The sequence below is a fragment of the Carya illinoinensis genome, chromosome 5 (genome assembly GCF_018687715.1).
Source record: "Carya illinoinensis cultivar Pawnee chromosome 5, C.illinoinensisPawnee_v1, whole genome shotgun sequence".
Classification (NCBI taxonomy): Eukaryota; Viridiplantae; Streptophyta; class Magnoliopsida; order Fagales; family Juglandaceae; genus Carya; species Carya illinoinensis.
This window is the reverse complement of record NC_056756.1, coordinates 30,549,003-30,569,331: the sequence shown is the minus strand read 5'-3', so window position 1 is coordinate 30,569,331 and position 20,329 is coordinate 30,549,003. Positions and strand designations below refer to the sequence as shown.

The 20,329-nt window shown below is 37.1% G+C and overlaps 1 protein-coding gene across 1 annotated transcript; it reads left to right on the top strand.

Annotated features, from left to right (window-relative positions):
• The first annotated feature begins 13,402 nt into the window (after positions 1-13,402).
• On the top strand, positions 13,403-15,178 carry LOC122311517 (stemmadenine O-acetyltransferase-like). The gene has a single exon (XM_043126096.1). It carries the CDS (start codon positions 13,515-13,517, stop codon positions 14,811-14,813), a length of 1,299 nt encoding a protein of 432 aa, XP_042982030.1. The 5' UTR covers positions 13,403-13,514; the 3' UTR covers positions 14,814-15,178.
• Positions 15,179-20,329: the final 5,151 nt, after the last annotated feature.

The window sequence follows — 20,329 nt, the reverse complement described above, 5'->3', positions numbered from 1 at the left end:
TTTTACATAAACTTGAGATTCTTAGCCTCATGTTTGAGACACTCATTCTCTTCATACAATATCATGTCATTCTTATCCATGGGAACCGGCAAGCAGAATGAAGAATCTAATAAAGATTTCAACTGTTTATTCTTCTGCTGAATGATTCCTTCCCTTGTGTGAGACTCTTGAACAATTCGTTGAAGTACAACAATTTGTTCTTTGAGCTTTTCAACTTCGTGATTTTTGGCTTGTAGCCGCTGAGAAAAAGCAACAATAGAGGAACAGTAGCGAGTCCCAAGACTCACCAAGTCATAAATAGCATCAGAATTTGACTTATTAGTCAGATTATTATTTTCTTGTTGCAACATGGCACCAATGGCAGCTGCAAAAAGGACAGGAGGTTGAGATGCAGAATACCTCATGGATGGATCTAGAGAAATGTTAGAAGAATGAGCCATTGAGAAAAGAATAGAAGGCTTAAAATGAGAATGTTGAAGGAATGCAGATGAGTTATAGAGATGAGATGAAAACTTGATACGGATTGGATGAACTTCATGATTGATTTTATAGAGATAGCATAAAGAATAAGACAAACTATTGTCTCTTCAAATCTTATTTAGTCAAAAGAAATACAAGATATGCTGGACACACATTGTCAAAAGTTTTCTTACTAAGCCAGTGAGATTAACAGTAGATTGTCCCTATTTTTCTAGTAAACGATGAACCTCTGCTATTATCTGCCGATGTTGACCTTGTATCTGAACCCTTTCTCATTCCAGCTCCTCTATTCGTGGTTGCAGATCATGAGCATACCAATCTGCAAATTTTTTCAACTCTTGGTTTTCTTACTTTAGCCCTTTATTCTCACTATCCTTATTAGCAAGTTTCTATCGTAACTCAAATATTTGCATGTTAAGATGATCAATCTCACTCACTCTCGCCATTAACCTCCGAGACATGATCGTAATAGAGGCAGCATATTGACTACTCAGCATTCTTGATTCTGCAATAATCTCAGAATCAGCCTTATTAGAAAAACGGTTCTCTGCTTCTCTCATAGTATTGACGGCCTCTGGAGAGAAGATTGATGATTGATGCGTCAAGGGTTCCTGATTCAAGTCTGGAACATTAGTGGAAGAGAATTGCTCAGCCATTCTATCGTTATGGAAAAACAGAACTCAGGGGGAGTTTAAGTATTAATACAGGTTTCAAGTTCTATCAAGTGTTTGTCATCATCAAAAAGAGGGAGATTGTTGAACCCAAGGTTTCAAATTTCATGTGATTATAAATCTACACATGGATTTTGATGATAATAAATGAATTCAATTAATAAAGGAGTTTCAATCTCAAGTTATCCACACAATGGAGTCAAGCACATCAAAGAACCAAGCATGAGCAAGAAGGAAACAAGTTCACATTAAAATCATAGAGCAATGTTGTAAATCTCTTAAAATTCGAAATTAGGATTAATGCTCAAAATTAATATTTTATCATAAAGCATTAAAATACATTTTCCACATGTGCATGAATTTTTTTGAAAATTAAATTTGAAAATTTTGAAAGATGATTGATTGTCATTTTTTACATGTGCATGCCTTGATTAAAGGGTTGAACTTTGAAAATATTAAAGATGATTGATTGTCATCTTTCACATGTGCATCTTTTATTTGAATATTTTCAAAAGTGATTGATGCTTTTTTAGACTTATACAAAAGGTAGATGATTTTGTTTAAAAAATTTGAAAAGTAAAGTGTGCTCCTTTTGTCATATATAAAAAGTAAAAGATTAGGTTTGAATTTTTTGAAAAGGAAAGTGTGCTCTTTTTGTCATATACAAAAAGTAAAAGATTAGGTTTGAATTTTTTTTGAAAAGGAAAGTTTGCTCCTTTTGTCATATGCCAAAAGTAAAATATTAGGTTTGATTTTTCTGAAAAAGTGAATGATGTTGTCTTTGACAATTGAAAAAGAAGAACCTTTTATTTGAATTTTTTGAAAAAGTGAATGATGTTGTTTTTGACATGTGAATCTTTTTTAATTTGAATATGAAGTCTCATATGCCTATAAATAGATCATTTGAGAGCTTCACATTCACAACACCAAGAGCATACAACATTCATTCAAAGCTTTCATTCTCTCTTCTCTAAGTATTGAGCCTTAATCCTTGTTCATTTTAAGAGATATAGTTTGCGCTGTATTGTTCTTATTTCACTCATTGAGGAGTGTTTTCTGATAACCTACCCACTATCAGCTTTTGTATCAGAAAAAGGGTGTGTATAACCCTTGTGCGTGTAGAAAGTATTCTACACGGGGAATAGTTGAATCACCACGTATAAGGTGATTGCAAGTGTAGAGGGTGTTCTACACGGATCCTTTGTAGCAGTGTTGTTCAAAGGTGTAATAAGTTTCTATCTCCACCTGAAAGAGGTTGATTAGTGAATTTGGGAATCCTCAAGGGTAGCTTGAGGCGAGGATGTAGGCAGTGGAGCCAACCTCGTTAACATACTGAGTTTACTTCTCTCTTACCCTTACTCTTTATATTTATTGTTATTTCATATTTTGTTTATATTTTATATTATATATTTGATTTATAATTGTTATTTTTGTAATACAACTCAATTCACCCCCCTCTTGTGTTAGTCATCTGGGCAACAGGAGCAATTGGAGCAGAATTTTTATAAAGAAGAGTAGGGATGGGTTGAACGTGAAACAAGTGAGAATTTTTAAACAGTGCCGATTTCATCTTCAGGTCCTTGATGAGAAAACCCCATGGATAGAACAAAAAATAACAATTATTGTCAGCAGTAAATTGAGAGATGGAAAGAAGTTTCTTTTTTAAGATCAGGAAAAATCAGAGTTTTTGGAAGAATGAGGGAAGTTTGAGGGATTTTAAACTGACCAATAGCAGAAATTGGAAGTCCAGATCCATTACCAACCATTACGGACTCATGTCCGATATAGGGAATAATACCTTGAGCATCAATGGTTGTGGGAGTCCTATGATTATTTTCCCTTGTGTTGGGAAACCAAGTTTCATCTATAGTATCTCCAGGTTGAACAACAAGGAAGGCTTGATACTGTTCAGCCTCTTCATTTGTGGCACAACAAGCATCTACTTTGTGATTGGGACCCCACACCTAAAACAAGTGAATCAGGTCATTTGGCCATTAAGAACATATGGCCTATTGCCTCCACAGGCAAAAGATTGTGGTGTGTGACCTGTAGAGCGTCCACCTCCACCATGGGAGCCTTTGAACCTTTACTGGTTATTGGGGCCACATCCACGTCCAGCTGTTGGATTGCCCTATGTGAGATTTGGTGTAGAACCCACACTACTTGAATAGCTTGAATAAAATGTGACAGCATGTGAGCCACGTGTAAGGGATATATGCATCTCATAGTCCCTTAGATTGCTAATGACAGCTTCAAGTGGTAGAAAACTGTCCCTTGTGTTTATGGCTACCACAATCAGGTCAAACTTAGAACCCAATCCCTTGAGTAAATTGATGATAAAATCATCTTAATCCATAGATTTTCTTGCACCTTTGAGAGCCAATGCCAAAGACTTCTTGGCTTTGTGAAGATAATCTTCCATTGAAGAGTTACATTCGATTAGAGATTGAAGCTGTTCTTTCATTTGTTGAACCCGATCATGGGTATGACGTCCATATAGATTTTCTAGAAGTCCCAAGCATCTTGAAAGGTTTCACAATTTATCACTTGAAATAATGGAGCATCGGACAAAGAACTAGTTAACCAACCATATAAGGACAACCATTACTCTCCCACAAAATTAGCTCTTAAGAGAATCAACTCCTACAAGTTTAAATTTGAATGTTTAAATTCGTGTATAGCTCATAGTTGACATTGTATACAGCTTAGGTAGTCAATTATAGAATAACATAATTTTAGGCTTAACTCAAGCCTTAGAACTTTGTATTTATACCGGCTAATGTAAATGGAAAATGTGTGGAGTCTTTACCTTCAAATTTGCTCTTCTATTTTCTTTAAATGGTATCAAATTGACCTTTCTCTCAAACGAGTTTCTTGATCCTTTCTCCAGCTTTCACCAATGGCTAACCCAATTCCTACCCCTGCTATTCCCCCTGTTGCCATTAAGGCTACCCAACAAATCACTATCCAAATCACACCAACAAATTATTCCTCTTGGCATGCACAATTTGAGTCACATCTTCTCGGGTACAACCTATATTGTTATGTCGATGGTACACTTACATAAACCTTTTGTCCATGAACCTTGATGCAGCAGCTACTGCTGCTTACACTTAATGGTTTTGTTTGGACAAACTGATCCTGAATGCTATCCTCACTTCGGTGTCAAATGTTGTGATACCCTTCATAGCTAATTCTAGGACATTTTCTCATTTGAAAAAACTGACCAAGCTATATGCCAGTTGTTCAAGAACACAAGTTATGCAACTCAAAGAGGATCTCACACTCATCTAGCGTGGTACATGCACTGTTATAGAATTCCTATATTTTGTCAAGTCTATTGCCAATGAACTTGCTCTCCTCGATGCTTCTCCCTCTGCTGATGATATTAGCCCCTATGTTTGCAACAACTTAGGCCTTGAGTACAAAGAAATGGTAGTCCCCATTCATGCCCAAGAGTCTTCTCCATCATTTGAAGAACTCCATGACCTTCTTATAGGCCATGAGTCTTATCTCAAATGCCTAGACAACAACCCCCAGTCATTGGTTGTCATAGCCAACAACACGTAGTGCAAGGAATTTAGATTTAAAAAAAAAAATCAACCATGGCCACCTCCTAGCACAACCAAGTAGAAAAATGACTCGAAGCCTGAGCCCCGCAATTTCAAACAGCAGAAACATACCTCCAAATGCGAATACTTTGACCAACTTGGCCATGTTGCCAAATACTGCCCTCAGTTATAAAGTTAGAAGACCACTGCCAACTACACCACCACTAATCCCAGCCCAGACCAGCGATGGCTAATAGACTCTACAGGATCTCATAACATCACATCTCAAGTATCCAATCTATAATTGCATTCTAAATATGATGGAAATGATGAAGAACTTATCAGGGATGGTTCAAGTTGAAAATCACTCACTTAAGTCTCTCACTCTTCCTTTTCCTAAAAGCACATTTCAAATTCAAGACACTCTTTGTGTTCCAACCATAAACAAAAATCTTATTTTAGTTCATCATTTTACCAAACACAATAATGTGTTTCTTAAATTTCATCCTACTTGTTTTCTTGTCAGGGATTAGAAGACAAGGGAGACTCTTCTTCAAGGCTCGTGTGAGAATGGCGCATATCCTCTACCTCACCTCAGTGCCTCCAATTCCATTGTAATGGTCCATGAACGCACATCAATAAATGGCTGGCACCAGCGTCTTGGTCGTCCTTCCTCCAAAGTTGTTGCCAGACAGATCAATTCTTTCTCTTCCAATTTCTAGCAATTCTTTTGTATCTCATGTTTGTTATTCCTATTCTATTAATAGACCTCATAGATTGACTTTTCATAAACATGAACTCACCAGCTCTGCCCCCTTTTGATTTCATATACATAGATGTTTGGGGACCATCCTCACAAACTAGCATCCAAGGTCATAAATATTATGTGATCTTCATTGATCACTTTACCAAATATGTTTGGGTTTTTTCCAATTCACGCCAAATCTGATGTTAGAACCATTTTCCCTCAATTTCATAAAATGACTGAAAATTGGTTCAATGATAAAATCAAAAGTCTATACTTTGATAATGGTGGTGATTTTGTTGCCCTTCAACCATTTCTAGCTCTTCATGGCATTAGCCATTACACCATCGCTCCACACACTCATTAAAATGGAGTATCAGAGCGTCGCCATAAACATGTTGAAACAAGAAAAACGCTTCTCAATCAAGCAAATCTTCCTCCCAAATTTTGGTCTTATGCTTTTGCAACAACAACCTATCTCATAAATTGGTTGCCCTCTCCTATTCTCAACCACAAATCTCATTTTCAAACTCTGTTCAATGAAGCTCCAAACTGCCTCAAACTTAGATCATTTAGTTGCTTCTGTTTTCCTTAGTTAAAGCCTTACAACACACACAAGTTTTAGCCCAAATCTGTTCCTTGTGTGTTTCTTGGATACTTGACTACACAAAGTGCCTACCTCTGCTTTCACATACCAACTCAACATCTATATGTCTCTCGGCATGTCATGTTTGATGAAAATGTCTATTCTCTAAAGATCATCAACAATCAGTCCACTTTTGAGTCCAACATACCCACAACTCCTATCTTTTCTAGGCTAATGCTGTAGATCACACCACCAGAAAATCAAGCTCGTTCAGCGTCGGTCTCCATAGAACCTCAATAAGAGATCTCCCTCCCCTCCTTGAATCTAGACACTACAACAACCACACCACCTACTTAGGTAGCTATTCTGACTCCTGTTGCATCTCAAAAGACACATACCATGACTACTAGGTCTATGAACAATATGTTTTGTCCCAAACAACTTCATACCACCACCAAACATCCATTACCTGAGCTAGATGAATCCACATGTGTCAGTCAAGCACTCAAAGACCCACTTTGGCACAAGGATATGTCTAAAGAAATAACTATCATGCTTAATCATGAAACTTGGGAACTTGTTCCTTCTGCATCTAGTCAAACTCTTGTAGGCTATAAATTTGTTTTTTGCAAGAAAAGAAATCCAGAAGGAACCATAAGTCGACACAAAGCTCGCCTAGTCGCTAAAGGCTTCTACCAAGGATCAGACATCGATTATTCCAAGTCATTCAGTCCAGTTGTCAAATCAACAACAATTCAACTAATTCTCTCTATTGTTGTAGTGAATGGATTGTCACTTCAGCAGCTCGACTTCAATAATGCTTTTCTTCATGGTAGCCTTGAAGAAACAGTGTTTATGCATTAGCCTTCAGGATTTGAAGATCCATCAAAGCCTCACTATGTTTGTAAACTAAAGAAAAGTATCTATGGGTTGAAACAAGTACCCCGCCAATGATACAAAGCACTCCGGAATGCTCTCCTAAGTTTTGGATTCATGCACTCAACTACAAACACTTCTTTATTCATCTATGCCTCTAACAGTGTTCTATTCTATTAGCTTGTGTACATTGATGACATTATTACAAGAAATGCCTCCACATTTGTAGCTGACCTTATTAATAAACACGGCCACACAGTCTCACTAAAAGACATGGAAAATCTACATTTTTTTTTTCTGGGTATTGAAGTTATTCCTACAGCCAAGTGCTTGTTCATCTTGTAGCACAAATACATAAGAGATTTACTATCCAAAACTTTAATGGATGGGGCCAAAGAAATTCAAACTCCTATGTCAACCTGCATCCCACTAGTTTTAATAGATGGTTTCGACCCTGCAGACAGTATAGAGTATAGAAGAATTATTGGGGCATTGCAATATCTTGGCTTAACTAGACCCGACATTGCTTTTGTTATAAATCAACTTTCCCAATTCATGCACAAACCGACAACTTGTATTTGGATTGTAGGCAAAAGCCTCCTCAAGTATCTAAAGCACACAATATTTCATGGAATCCTCATTCAAAAGAACAACTCCTTAAAACTACAAAGTTTTGTTGATGTGGATTAGGCTACAAATACTGATACAAGGGTCTCAACAACTGCTTGCATTACTTTTCTGAGCTCCAATCCAATTTCGTGGTCCACATGCAAACAAAGAGTTGTCTCCCACTCATCCACAGAGGTTGAATTTCATGCCCTCGCAGCTGCAACTTCTGAAATAGTATGGCTTCACTCACTAATCATAGAACTTGGTCTCCATCTATAGCATCCTTCACAGCTTTTCTGTGATAATATTGGTGCAACTCACTTAAGCTTAAATCCAGTTCAACACACTTGCATGAAGCATATTGAAATTGACCTCATTTTTGTCCATGATCTTGTCAAGAAAGGTCGCATTACTGTAAATCATGTTCACACTTTAGATCAGCTCACTGACCTGCTCACAAAGCCTATACCACGCCAATGCTTTCAGAATTTACAATCCAAGATTGGTGTTACCGATGGTACCTTCATCTTGCAGGGGCATATAAGGAAAGCCATTACTCTCCCACAAAATCAACTCTTAACAGAATCAACTCTTGCAAGTTTAAATTTGAATGTTTAAATTCGTGTACAACTCATAGTTGACATTGTATACAACTTAGGTAGTCAGTTATAGAATAGCATAATTTCAGGCTTAACTCAAGCCTTAGAACTTTGTATTTATATCTGCTAATGTAAATGGAAAATGTGTGGAGTCATTACCTTCAAATTTGCTCTTCTAATTTCTATATAAGCCAAGCACCAGTTGGTCAATATGCAACTATTTATGCGCTTCTTGGTTGGAGGTTGAATCATCATTATCAACTAGGATAGTTGCAGGAGGACAGGGAAGTTCACCATTGATGTACCCAAGCAACCCTTGACCGTTTAGTACAGGGACAACTTGTGCTTCCCATAGAAGACAATTGGTAGAGGCTAATTTAATTGAAATGCTAGGTAAGTTGGTTTTTGTGGAGAACAGATCCAAGGAAGAAAATTCTACCATAGGTGGGACTGAGGAGGTTGAAGAAGAAGCCATGAAAGAAGGAACCTCATGTGGTTGTGATACCATGTAAGGAAATAAAGCAGCCTATGTTTGTATGGTTGATGCATTGACTTATATAATTTTACATACGAGCATTACAGTTGTCATACAGTTTGTATAGAGTAAATAAAAAGGAAACCAAACGTAAATCTATTATTTACAGTAAACTGAAAATATGTAGGGAGTGAATCATGGAGGGAGAGATCTAGCAGCTATTCAAGGAGAAGCATAATTCATGGAGTTATGTTTCTACACTATATGTATGAGATGTTTGAGCACAATTTTTATCTAAACTGTTTTGGCCATATTAATAGCCATTAAATTGATAAATCCTAGACAAAAGTGCTCCAAAGTGATTTTTATCATGGTGACGGGAGAAGCGCGTACTCGGCTGAGGATCATCCCGTAGTCTTTGGGAGAACGATTCGTGACAGCAGGGTGAGGTTTCTCCTAGGCTGGTCTATTGACAGGTTTTTGGTTTTGTCTCTAAGGTAAAGGCCTATAGGGGTGTAACTATGGCGGAAGATTTAACAAGAAGTTGGGAATCCCTGAAGCTAACGGAAGAAGAGCAAGAAGAGATCATTCTGTCTGAAGAAGCAGTGTCCCTAACTGCTACAAAAGGAGAACTCTGTCTTATAGCCATGATCCTTAATGACAGAACAGCTAACAAGAAAGCTTTCAAAGAAACTATATATGTCCAAGATGTGGAAAACCGAGGGATGGGTCACGTTTAAAGATCTGGGCACTGACCAGTTTCTCATCGAGTTACAGTTAGTCTCAGACAAACAAAAGGTACTAAAGGGTAGGCCGTGGTCCTTTGACCGTCATCCCAAGTGGGATTAAACTGCTGTCACTAGTTTAAAATTAAGCTGACCAACACAAGTTTAGACCAAGTCATGGTCTGGGTTAAAATTATTAAACTATGTGAACTTGTTGCCCGTAAAAGGATTGTTTGTCCTTCAGATCAAGGCAGAAGTAGAAGGTTCTAAACTTGGTTCTTGTTTGTTCAAAATATCAGTGAAGCTTGCTTAAATTAGTTTTTTGAAATCCTTTTTTAGCTAAACATCCTATTCATTCTTTTTTACGTTCTGTTTTAATACATTAATTTTCTATTTTTCTCATTTTTGTACCGATCCTATATAATGGCGTAGGACAGCCAAGGCCGGTGTTTAGATATCACCACTTTGATTAGCATGTTTCGAAAATTGTCTAGATTAGATGGCTGCCATATGTTGGTCTGATCCTCCATTGGGACACATCAGAAAACTAGACTCAGATCATAGAAAACTAATTAGTGGCATGAGCTCAGTTGAAAAATATCAGAGTCTTATTGGGGAAGCTGTCTCCAAAGGGATTGTTGGCCTGCGTTGGCTATGCAGGGTACCGTCCTAGTTGGCAGCTTGCAAAAAGAATATATAATTTCTTACCTTCCGAGTCAAATTATGGTAATTGGTTGCCATTTGGCAACCATATCTTTAGTGATATTGACAAAAGATAGACCGAGGGGGCTAAATGCTAAAAATCGGAGTTAATTGCTAAAATAACTAGAAACCTATATATATATGGAGATTTAAAAAAAAAAAATCCTGAAACCTAAGGAAAATCAATCATAGCTTAAAATATGTTGGTATATATGATCATGTATTGAACTAGATCATGGTTAATTAGTACTTGATACAAGTTCCACAAAGTTATATCTACAAGAAAACTGTTATTTGTGACCAGTTAATTTTAGTAAAATAATTATTTCCAACTAAAATTGATTACAAATAGTCTTTTAGTTACAATAAATTAATTACAAAAATCTAATTTTCTTGTAGTATAGTTTGTTTATTCCTATTAACCTATAATAACAAGACTGACTTTAATTTAATTTTATACACGAGTGTGTAAGTACTACTTTTTGTTCATGATGACAACTGTTATGCATGATTCTTTTGGATGAGTAAAATAAGTTATCGACGGGCACGGTGACGTTACCCATCCTTGTCATGTCAAGACGGCCACTGTATTCAATGTTAAGAATCTAGTTCGGTATGATCAAGATGATCATTATCAAATTATTTGAGAGTGGATTTTCACCAACCTGTAAGGATGGGGATCAGATAGGTAGCTTATAACGTACGTGTTTGTGGAGAAATTTGGGTTGATGAAGTACTTACGAGAGAATAATATTTAATGTTGTTTGATGGTTCCTAGCTAGTGCAAAATTGCGATGTGGAAATTCCATCAAAAGTGTCGCATGCACAGTATAAGAAAAATGATAATTTTTGACAAATTATATGCGATAAAAATGATTATTTACAATTAAAATAATCTCATTTTAATAAAAAATAATCATTTTTACAGAAAACTAGCCACAACTCAACAATTTCTTTGTAGTGATGAGAATTAATGCTCATGTAAGTAGGTACAAGATGGCAATTCGCTCGAGCCTCGCGTAATCTTGGCTTTAGTAGGATTGTGACTACTTTATGAGCAATACGGTGCTCGCACTATTTTATCAAAAGTGTCGTGTGGCGGCTTCCAGTGAATTTTCTTGAACTTCTTTTGATTCCTATTCAATTAAGCGAGTTTTGCAATAAGAGTAAATGTTACTTATCATTTATTTTTTTATCATCTTCTTATCATCCAATGATATGAAATTAAATGATAGATTCATAATTGATAATAACAAATAGTCTCTAGTCATCTAATACCATATTATAAAATAATAAAAAGACGATAAAAAAAATAATGATGAATAGATTTTTTCTTGCAATAAAACTTTGCCAAATTAGGATCAGAGAAGCTAGCCTAAAACTTCGCGGACGCATGCCCAAGTTTGGCTTTAGCAAAGGTCGATTGTTTCTACAAAGTGATTTATATCGGCCTAGGGTATACAAACTCTGTACAAACTATTTGAAAAAGAGTCTGACTCAACAAAAAAATATAATTACATTCATACGAAGGTTTTATTAATTTTTTTTAAAGAGATTGTGTGAGATTTGCGAACTTTAGATTTATATCTCGCATTAATTTATTTCAATTAATCCTATTTTCTATGCAAGTTCGTTGGGTTTTAGATTGTAAACATTATTTAATACTCTTACGTACGCAAGAGGTTATTTTTGTTTTTAAAATTAGCTTCTAATTACAATACGCCACATCAAAAGTATATAAAATAGCGAAGGAAAAAAAATAGAGGGTTGAAATTAAGAAAAAGGACGATGGAAATAATGCAATTAATTGATCCGGCTATCCTTTCATTGATTATTTCTTACTTTATTTTTTACTGATTTCTTTTCATGCATGATGCATTCAACCAACCCTCGGATGAAGATAGGCCGTACCTTCCTATAGCTAGCTCATGATCAGAAACTTACTTCGGAATATTAAATACAGATTTATACGGTTAAGGAGATCAAAGTCATGAAGATGTTCTGTCGCCCCAACTGTTTCTTTTAAGAAATGAAATCGCCTAGTTCACGACTTTTTAGTTCTTTATTCGACAAATAATTGAGTTTGACTGTCGAGAATTAAAGGAGATTTACGTTCGGTTTGAATTCTAGAGTGTTTCAGATTATCGGTAAATAATATCAAAATAATAATAAATAATTTGTAAATAATATATAATAATGAAATAGTCTAAAAGTAATTATATTTCCAAATAGATACTTAGATCAGATAAAGTGAAGCAGTGATTTCAGAGTCTTCTCAATCGGTAGCGCCCTCGATCGTGCATGGAGATCAATCTGGAGATGCATAAGCTGGGTTGCATGCAGTCTCGCGCGCGAATTAAACATCGATCATCTTTATATCACTGAGTACAGCTAATTTGAATGAAGCTGTGTCTGTGAAGGCCCTTGATCATGTTCTGTAAGTACTACAATAACATGAGCTTATATATATATATATAGTTTCATGATTTCCAGTATGAATTCGAAACTATTTTTGTACGTTCGTACCATTGCGTGAAGACCTAAATCTAATTTATGGCTTGCTTCCAATGCTAGGAATCGGTTTCATACCTGACTATTGACTGAGTGTATTTGAGTATTAAGAGTATTTCAATATTTCTCAATATACTTCATTATTATTCATTATTTTATTATTATTTTTTATATATTTTTTATTTATTTTTTTATTATTATTCACAATATACCTCAACACTTCTCAACATTCTCGACATTCAAATTCAAGGTAGTTCTAGCTTAAATATATATATATATATAAGCAAGTTGCATGCCGTGAACTTAATTTGCGCAGGATCCACCACGTTTACCTTCTGATCGCGAGGTTCTTGTGCCTAAAATATATATATACACGCATACATTTATATAATTATATGTATTTATAGTCAAGTCTGAATTTATAAATGGCCTTACCTACCCCTGTTCATGTACTTGACTTTGTAACATGCTACCGCGCGTGCTTCTCCCTAGTATCTTGCAAGTCAAGATATTTCCAGCTGCCAATGTGTATCGTTTATCCTGATCAAGAAATTTGCACTCCGGGAAATAATGATCATAATGACTACAACAAAATAAAGACATGCGTTGGGGAAATTGTACAGTGCGACATGATCATTAAGTAATTTGCTTTAAAATATATTATACTGGATCGAGCGTCTAACTTCAAAACATAACGGATAAGTTTGAATGCAATTTTCTAATCCCTAATCGAGAACTATTCTAGCCGGCTCGCCAATGGGAGGAGTGTTTACCGGCCCACTCCCCAACGTATAGACTAATAAACAAAGTCGAATCCAAATTAATCGTTGAATGTTTCTCAACACTACCTCTATATAACTGTGCTGGCCAAGGTGATGTTTACCATATCACGGTTTGCATGCAAACAGCCATTATTTTCAGCCTCACTTCCTAGCAAAGGCTCTCTTGATATCTATAGTTTTGCCATTATTCACTAGGAAAACCATGAAGCTTCATGTGGAAATTCTCTCTCGGGACACCATCAAACCCTCTTCACCGACCCCACACCACCTTCGCCATTACACTCTCTCCTTCATCGATCAAATTACACCTCAAATTTTCATGCCTTTTATTCTCTTTTACTCGAGAGATGTCGATACCGATCTTAGCTGCGTAGAGCGCCAAGATCGGATTAAGAAATCTTTGTCCGAGGCCTTGGTACTGTTTTACCCGCTAGCAGGACGAGTTAAGTACAATTCCCATGTTGAATGCAATGATGAGGGTGTCGACTACGTGGAAGCCAGAGCCAACTGCAATCTTTCCGAATATTTGGAGGATCCAAACCCTTCTGAGCATAACAAATTCCTGCCATATGAACTGGACGATGCTAATGAAGTAGCCCTTGCCCTCCAAGTCACATCTTTCACTTGTGGTGGGATCGTTATTGGTCTGGTGTTCGCCCACAAGGTTTCAGATGCTTCCTCATTCTTCTTGTTCATCAACAATTGGGCTGCTATTGCTCGTGGTAGCAGTAACATAGCAGTTCCACGATTCGAATCTGTGACGATATTCCCCCCAGAAACTTTTCCAAGCTATAGCGCAAGTAGGGGAACTGGAAAGAACAAGATTGCTATAAAAAGATTTATCTTCCATTCTGCTGCTATAGCAGATCTCAGGAGCAAATACAGCACTGACAACACAAACATCGAATACCCACGTCCCACTCGTGTCGAGGCCTTATCCGCTTTCATATGCAACCGCTTCCTCGCTGTCACTCAACAAGAAGCAAACCCCAATAAGGTATGCACTTTGATTCAAGTAGCAAATTTGCGAACGAAGCTGGAGCCGCCCCTTTCGGAAATTTATTTTGGGAACATGAGCATGCCAACAGGTTCGGTAGTCTCCAATAACACTAAGGATGGTTTCCACGGCATTGTTATTCCAATGAGAGATGCCATAAATAAAATTGACATGAATTATGTGAAAAGTTTCCGAGAGAGTACTGGTGCCAACGGGAATTTCATTACCCAAAACTCAGAAAGATTCAGGAGAGGAGAGGTGGCTTCCTTGGCCTTCACTAGCTTGTGCAGGTTTCCTATTTATGATGTGGATTTCGGTTGGGGAAAGCCTGTGTGGATAGGCTCAGCTAGATTGCTGTACGCGAATATAGCTACTTTCTTCGACACAAAATCAGGGGATGGAATAGAGGTATGGATTAACTTGGAGGTGGAGGACATGGCTAAATTTGAAGTTGACAAGGAGCTTCTATCGTATGTTTCGTCGACCAAGGTTTCTGTGGATTAGGCCATGCCATGACGTCCTAATGGACTGATAATATTGTTCTAGGTGGACAGTGCAAATATGTCTTTCGACGTTTTAAGCATGGTTTAGATCTCTTGGTTTGGGAGTACTGAAAGTAGATTAATCTATATGGTCTTTTTTTTTTTTTTTTTTGAAGCAAGTGTGAAATAAGTTTGTTTAATAATGGGTACTTTTAGTAAGATAATATCAAATCCCTCGGGTGTAAGGTCCGACTGAAAATTGGAATAATGTGTACTTTGAAAGAAACTTGGAATATGATCATTAATGCATGGTGATAGTGGCCTTTAGCTATTTTTGGTTTTGAAGTGTATAATATGAAAAACCTCACCCGGCAGGTATCTTAAAATAATTTCCTAGCTTATTCTTCTTCATCACCCCTTGTAGAAACAAGGGAGAAATTCATTTAGGTTTTTATAGTGATCTTTTGCTTTGCTGAAAACTTGCTGCAAATATATATAACACATATAGTGGTGCGAAAATGTCACCGTCAAAAAGCCAAAACGTGTTATGCGAGGGTTTCTTCTGGCAATTCTATTTTTGGTGACATATTATCATCGGAAATGGTCTTTGTAGCGGTTATTTTCTCGCTCACCAGAACAAAGACACAGCTACAGTAAAAAACGGCTTCGATCTTCCATCCAATTCTTGCTCACTGCAATTTTTTTTGTCTGCAAAAATGGCTTTTTCTTGTAGTGATCATGGAGTTTATAGACTTTTAATTATTTTAGCTTTGGGGATCCTTTCAATTCTATTTAGAAAAATTATATTTGCAAACCGATATGGTGGACATACACACCCTGTATATAATTGACTTAGCATGATTTGATTTGTAATATAATTTCTAAAATCAAATTTCTTCCAAAGGTGTATTCTCGGCCTTTCCAACTTGTAAATAGAAAAACTCTTCTATTTATAATACTCATGTTAACATCTCAATCAAGGGGATGCAACATTTGGTACGTAAGTATCGCCGATTAATGATTCAAATCTTCATATTAATTGTTTTTATCTGTCATTCGTATCTTTATATTAATTAACAAATATCTTATTTCATGTAGGACACATCAATGATTCAAATCTCTTCAAATAAGACAATACTAGTGTTCTTGACTCTTTCTTCTAGTTTGCACATGCATGTAGTGTTCCCCAACAGCAAGGTTTAATATATAATAGAATATTAATTCCCAAAACTTGTCAGTCACATTTAAATCTTATATGTTTATAATTATAAGAGGTGACTTGCTAAGGATATAACACAGGCTGAGGACACTCCGGCACTACAACAAAAATGATTTTTAGTGACAGTTTGAAAATTGTGACAGCCTCTAAACCGTCACCAAAATATATTTTTCATGACGATTTGTGAAAACCGTCACTAAATACATGGGAGGATTTTTTTAAAGCTCGAACGTGACAAATTTTATGTTCAAACTTGAAGAATTTTAGTGCCAATATTAACATTCGAACATTGCATGTAAATTTAAATTTTCAAAATTGACTATAACATAGATTTGTGTTTTTATATATATAGATATAAGTGGGGCTCCTGTCCCTGTTAGAGGGACTAGATACGTGGCAGGGGCCCCATTCAGGGGTGGGGGCGAATTGGGGCAATATAGTAGAGCCCCATTAAATATTAAAAAAATTTTAGAAAAGATTAAATTAAAAATAATTTTAATTTAAAAAATTTGTGCGGTGATTTAATACAAAAGTTGGATAATCTAACTATAAAGAAAATTGAGAATAGAAATTCAAAAACAGTAGATACATTAAATAATATTGTCCATTATATACATTGAAAACAAAATACAAAATATGATTAAATTTTGCAAACAACATTCAAAACTGCTGGTTTACAAATGATTGAAACTCTTCAGTCAATATCTCAACCAGATTGTTTAGGACATCTACATGATTGGCAATCTGTGCGACAGTTCAATCTACATGCACAATCATTCTATCGATCTGTCAGTCCATATGCGCCTTCAAATCTGCCATCATTGCATCAACCCAAGTAGTGAGCACATCCCTCGCAGCTGCACCCGTTGACTGCTAACTACTACTCCCAATAGGGGGAGCAACACGGGGCCCAGACTGGGATGGAGGAACAAGATCTGGTACAAGATAAGGCTGAAATTAAGCATACCCGCTCCCTTGTCCAATGCTCCAATACTGTGTGGTCATGTCGATTGGGCTCATTTGGTCTATCATCATCTCCTTCACTTGAAGTCCTCACCCCAGTAATAGTTGGCTGAGGATGACTTCGTATGGGAGGTTGTCCGTTGAGATGATGCTCGTCTTGTAACGGATCCTCTCAAATATGACGAGTGACAAGTCGATGGGCTCTTCACATGCCAATCTTATTAGAAATTGTGCGCGAGCCCAAATGAATGTGATCTTATGTCCCACATGATCTATATTTGTTGCAACATGCACAAGGAAGGTAGTAGCTGACTTTGGTTGAATGAATTTGGCCTCTCGAGTTGCCTGAGGTCTCTGCCGGTAAGGATGTATAAATCCTCATCTCACTCAGCATCATTGGCCTCAGGAGCAATATCCTCGGCATCCTATTGGTCTACATCATGACTAGCCATAGAGTCAGTAGGGCCCATAGACGAAGCAGACATACCTACGTCCACCTCAGATGTGCCAGGAGCTGATGTAGCTACTGTGTCCCCAAGCTAAGCAATTGCTGCCCCAGGTAGGTGACATGGGATCTAGATCTGGAGTAGCTCAGAGATGACATCCGAAGAAAATTGAAACTGTACACTGCGTATAGTGATGGTGTGGGAGGATGCATCATGAGGCATAGAGGACATCCCCATTTAAAACTTAGCCTCTAGTCGTGAAGATGGATATGAGACTCTTCTGTTCCTAGCTAAGCTCGTCGAACTCATTAATTAGGATTTCCCGTTCACCCAGAACTGTTTGAGCCCCCAGCCGAGCAGTGCTTGGATTGGCTCATTCCCTCCCCCGTTTCCTAATTGTCATATAGTTAGCGATATCCAGGAAAAAAAAAAGAAACAAAAAAAAAAAAATATTAGAATTATAGATATATGCATATTATGTAGTGTAATTTAAATTGTTAAGGGCATACATTCGAATGTAAAAGTTACACGTTTGAACGTAGCCTACATGCTTTCAAACGTAACAGAATGTACGTTTGAACATATATAGACTGTAGGTAATCCCAGGTATTTTTCAAAAGTGCCTGAAGCTTTTACTCCTGAAATACTTAATATATTGGTTTGAATCTCAATAGGAGTGTTTTTGCTGAAGGAAATAGTAGTTTTTTCTTTGTTGATTACATGCCTCGAAGCCTTTTCATAGACCTCCAAGATGTACAACATCCTACTTCATTCCAAGGAGTTGGCTTTGCTAGAAAAAAAGACTATCATCTGCAAAACATAGTTGATTAACACGAGTTGGGCTTGATCCAATAGGAATGCTTGAGATGCTACCCTTTAATTTAGTTTGATTTAGTAGGCAAGTTACTGCTTCAGTACACATGATGAATAAATAAGGAGAGAGGGGGTTTGCTTGTCTAATACCCCTATAAGGGGTGAAAGAGGGAGTGGCCTCTCTATTGACTAGAACAGAATATGAAACTAAGGATATGCAATTCATGAGGAGGGATATCCTTCTGTGATCAAAGCCTATCCTTTCCATTATAGATTTGAGAAAATCCCACTCCACTTGATTGTAGGCTTTACTCACGTCTAGCTTGAGAGCCATATATCCAACCCTACCTCTCATTTTTGTTTGCATTGAATAGAGTATCTCGTATGCAACTAGAACATTGTCAGTGATAAGTCTTCCTAGGATAAAGGCACTTTGGTTCATTAAAATGATTATAGGGAGGATGGGTTTGAGTCTATTAGCTAATACCTTGGCAACTATTTTGTAGCTGACATTGCATAAGCTTATTGGTCTAAACTCATTTACTCTTCTTGGGTCCTTTACTTTGGGTATAAGTGTAATGAAGGTGCCATTAACACTTGTTAAAGAGCCTCTCTGGTTTAGGGTGTTTGGCCCTTTGCCTCCACTTTAGTTCCTCCTCAGCCATAGCTTGTTCCACCTTTTCTTGAAGTTGTTTGATGGCTTGACCTTGGTTTCCCATATCATTTTCTTGTAGCTCTGCAATTTTTCCCATCTTTTGTCTAAGTGAGGACTGGCCTTCTCTTCTCCTTCCTGAGTTCCATATTTGCAACGCCTTAGAACAGTTAGATAACTTGTTGCTAATAATAGAACTAGCATCAACTCCCCTGTTGTCTTTGACCCTGCATCTTGTATATTGCCAGTGCACTCCTCTTTAAGAGACCAGGCAGCTTCAACTCTAAACTTGGATTGTGTCCTACTGCACTCTAGTGTCTTGTTGACTAACTGTAATACTAGAGGAGAATGATCAAACTTTATAGCTGGTAGCACATAGCAAGTGGCAGTGTGGAATTTCATTTTCCAGTGTGCATTGACTAAACAACCCCTATCGAGTCTTTCCTTAGTGAACCTTTCACCACTCCTCTTATTTGACCATGTTAACTTCAGACCTTTTGTATTGATTGAAGATAATGAACAATCCTCAATGGCCTCAAGAAAAGCCTCTAACTGTTTATATGGTTTGGTCACTGCCACCACCTTTTCACTTTGACTAGTAATTTCATTGAAATCACCAATGTAAATCCATGCCATTGGAGTTGTAGGTTGCAATAATTTAAGAAGGGCCTAGCTTTGTGCCCTTTCTGATGTCATTGGATGACCATAGAATCCAATTAGCATCCATGCGGGATCATTCACATTCTCTTTGATGAGAACACTGATGTACCATCTAGAAAAGTTAATCAACTGGACTTCAATGTTGTCCTTCCAGATCATAGCTAGTCCCCCACTAATCCCCCTTACTATTCACAACCAAACAATTATTGAATTTGAGAAAACTTCTAACAATCTTGATTCTTGCTTTGGAACATTTGGTTTACATGAGGAAAACAAAGTTTGGGCACTTTTCCTTAACCAACCTATTAAGGATTCTAACTATTTGAGGGTTCCCATGCCCTCGGCAATTCCAACTTATGACAATCATCTAAAGTTGCAAGGTTGGAACTCAGCCTCTGCCATAACATTTGTACACTCATCTGCCTATTGCAATGTGAATTTACCCTTCTTCTTAGTTGTTGCCTTGGGTATTGCCTTTCTTTTGATACTCCCCCTAGTCTGAGTACCAGTTGTTTCACTTTCATTCATTCCATCATCCAAATCAATTTTTCTGTCATCTTCTAGCAAATTTATATCTCGTGCCCTCCTCTTCCATTTCATAGGTTGATCAGTTGTGGTCATCTTCATATCCATCTCTTCGAGTGTGCACCTTTTGTCTCTAACTCCCTCTCTATTTTGTATTTCGGGTACCCAAAAGGCCCATACTACCTGTCCAGTACACTTGTCTACCCTTCCCCCCCAGAGTAGGGGATGCCTGTTTGTCTTGGCCTAAAGACACTTCCTTT

What these genes read in the sequence shown, in the direction of transcription:
- LOC122311517 (XM_043126096.1), top strand. Translation starts at nt 13,515, where the DNA reads ATGAAGCTTCATGTGGAAATTCTCTCTCGGGACACCATCAAACCCTCT.